General features: G+C 45.9%; 1 protein-coding gene across 1 annotated transcript; it reads left to right on the forward strand.

Moving 5' to 3' along the window:
* Nucleotides 1-1,298: 1,298 nt before the first annotated feature.
* On the forward strand, nt 1,299-2,443 carry LOC121870281 (transient receptor potential protein-like). Its single transcript, XM_042372071.1, has 3 exons — nt 1,299-1,304; nt 1,815-2,193; nt 2,343-2,443. Exons 1-3 carry the CDS (start codon nt 1,299-1,301, stop codon nt 2,441-2,443), a joined length of 486 nt encoding a protein of 161 aa, XP_042228005.1.
* Nucleotides 2,444-2,694: the final 251 nt, after the last annotated feature.

The following is a 2,694-nucleotide window of genomic DNA, read 5'->3' on the forward strand; positions in this document are numbered from 1 at the left end:
GATGGTTCGATTGTTTTTTTTTTCACGCATACACACACACACAGACACACAATACCTGATATTTTAAAGAATATTCAGATACATACATATACACAATCCTTCCAACATAACACAACATAATCCTTCCAACATAACACAACACAACCCTTCCAACATAACACAACATAATCCTTCCAACATAACCCAACATACCAGTATCCCTCCCAACATAACTCAACACGACGTTCAAAAAATCAATCATAAACAAGATCTTCTCCGTATTCTTCCTCCCCGAGAGAGAGAGAGAGAGAGAGAGAGAGAGAGAGAGAGAGAGAGAGAGAGAGACTACAAACTAATACAAAATGTCAACTGAGAGAGAGAGAAAGAGTTAACCAGGTAAAAAAAAAAAAAAACTTCTCTCTCGTCGGCAGTGAAGTAAGACACTCGCCCACTCCGGTAGGTCAGAACACAGGCAGGGAACACCACATAAAGGCATTAAGTAGCCTCTAAAACTGGCGACAAAGTATCCCATTAACTTTTACACTAGTCGCCCTGTCCACGTATAAAACCTTGTCCTTGCCTTGCCTACCTCCTTGCTTGCTTGCCATCAATATACCCTGCCAGCTTAGTGTGTACACGTCTGGGGGGCCTTCCAACTCTCTCTCCTGCCATCTGCCATCTTAGTTTACACGTCTGAGGGGCCTTCCAACTCTCTCTCTCCTGCCATCTGCCATCTTAGTTTACACGTCTGGGAGGGCCCAACCTCTCTCTCTCCTACATCTACATCTTAGTTTACACGTCTGAGGGCCTTCCAACCATCAGATAAATAACATTAAGACCAGGAGGGTGGAGGTGGGCAGAGGAGTACACAGTCAAACACATAACATTAAGGACTTTCTTTCTCTCTCATGAGCTGAAGACATGGGTGAGGTGAATACAAGGGGTGAATTATTGAAGTACTCTGACGTCAACACACACACACACACACACACACAGTCAATGGTTGTGCACAGGAGGAGGAAGTAGGGTCAGGAGGGAGTACCTTAACACACCAAGAGCTGTCTTGTGGTAAATAGTGTACAGAGGTGATGGAGGTGCCAGGCTCTCTCAAGGTGTACACAAGACGTCCCACAGGTGATGAATGAGTGAGGCGGGTCATTCCTGGTGGTACACACACACACACAAACACACACACACACACACACACACACACACACACACACACACACACACACACACACACACACACACACCCCCTATGTATATATATATATGACTTTGAACAGCACAAAACTCATGAAAATATAATAGTGTGGAACATGTCGGTGTGTTGGAAATGTCTACACGTTCGTAAACCATGGACCAACATACACACACACGACCCACACCCTGTCCAAGAGTTATAACCCATGACCCACCACCCACCCATTCCAGCACCACACACACGACCCATGACCCACCACCCACCCATTCCAGCACCACATACGACCCACGCCCTGTCCAAGAGTTATAACTTATGACCCACCACCCACCCATTCCAGCACCACACATACGACCCACGCCCTGTCCTAGATATGCAGTAGAACCAAACAATGACACACCTCCCGGGTTTCCTCCAGGCAGTTGTGCATCTCTCAATCATCGTATTCAAAGGGGTTAAGACAATTATCAAAGGGTTTAAGTCATCATATCAAAGGGGTAAAATCATCATACTGTGGGGATTAAGTCATCATGCTGTGGGGATTAAGTCATCATGCTGAGGGGATTAAGTCATCAAGTCATGATACTCAAAGGATTAATATTAAACCCCAATTAATATGGCCTATTGATCCAAGTTCTCAAAAACAAAAACAAAAAACACGTCCGGATTCACAAGAGATTCTAAACCCGGATTCACAAGAGATTCTAAACCCGGATTCACAAGAGATTCTAAACCCGGATTCACAAGAGATTCTAAACCCGGATTCACAAGAGATTCTAAACCCGGATTCACAAGAGATTCTAAACCCGGATTCACAAGAGATTCTAAACCCGGATTCACAAGAGATTCTAAACCCGGATTCACAGAGATTCTAAACCCGGATTCACAAGAGATTTTAAACCCGGATTCACAAGAGATTCTAAACCCGGATTCACAAGAGATTTTAAACCCGGATTCACAAGAGATTCTAAACCCGGATTCACAGAGATTCTACAACCGGAAAAAGAATCAAGGTCCGAGTTCTAAAAGATTCTACAAGTGAAGTCTCAAAGATTCCTGGTCCTGTTTGTAAGAAAAAAAATTCTAAATCCGAATTCTGAAACGTTCGGATTACGGATTTTCAAACATTCTACGTCTCAATTCTTAAACTTTATGGGTCCAGGATTCTCTAAAGATTCTAACGAGCTCAGCCCCCGGTCCCAGCCCTCAGCCCCCAGGCCCCGACCCCAGCTCCAGCCCCGACCTCAGCCCCCAGCAACATAAGGTCTTGTATTACGACACACAGGAGGGTCCCTCAGTGGCCAGCCTCCACATTCATCACCCACCTTTCTTTACCTCCAATTAGACCAACAATTTACCATAGGAACCTCTGAAGAAACGTAACTGTGGGGGGGGGGAGAGGTAGGTAGTCACTGTGGGAGTGGACAGGAGGGAAGGAAGGAGGGAGGAGGGAGGAGGGAGGGAGGAGGGAGGAGGAGGGAGGAGGGGAGGAGGGAGGGAGGGAGGAGGGGAGG

This window comes from Homarus americanus, unplaced genomic scaffold (assembly GCF_018991925.1).
Source record: "Homarus americanus isolate GMGI-L3 unplaced genomic scaffold, GMGI_Hamer_2.0 scaffold32583, whole genome shotgun sequence".
NCBI classification, from domain to species: domain Eukaryota; kingdom Metazoa; phylum Arthropoda; class Malacostraca; order Decapoda; family Nephropidae; genus Homarus; species Homarus americanus.

Excerpts from the sequence above, each read along its gene's own strand:
- LOC121870281 (XM_042372071.1), top strand. Across the intron at positions 2,194-2,342 it reads CAACCGGAAAAAGAATCAAG|GATTCTCTAAAGATTCTAAC; the intron begins GTCCGAGTTCTA and ends TTATGGGTCCAG.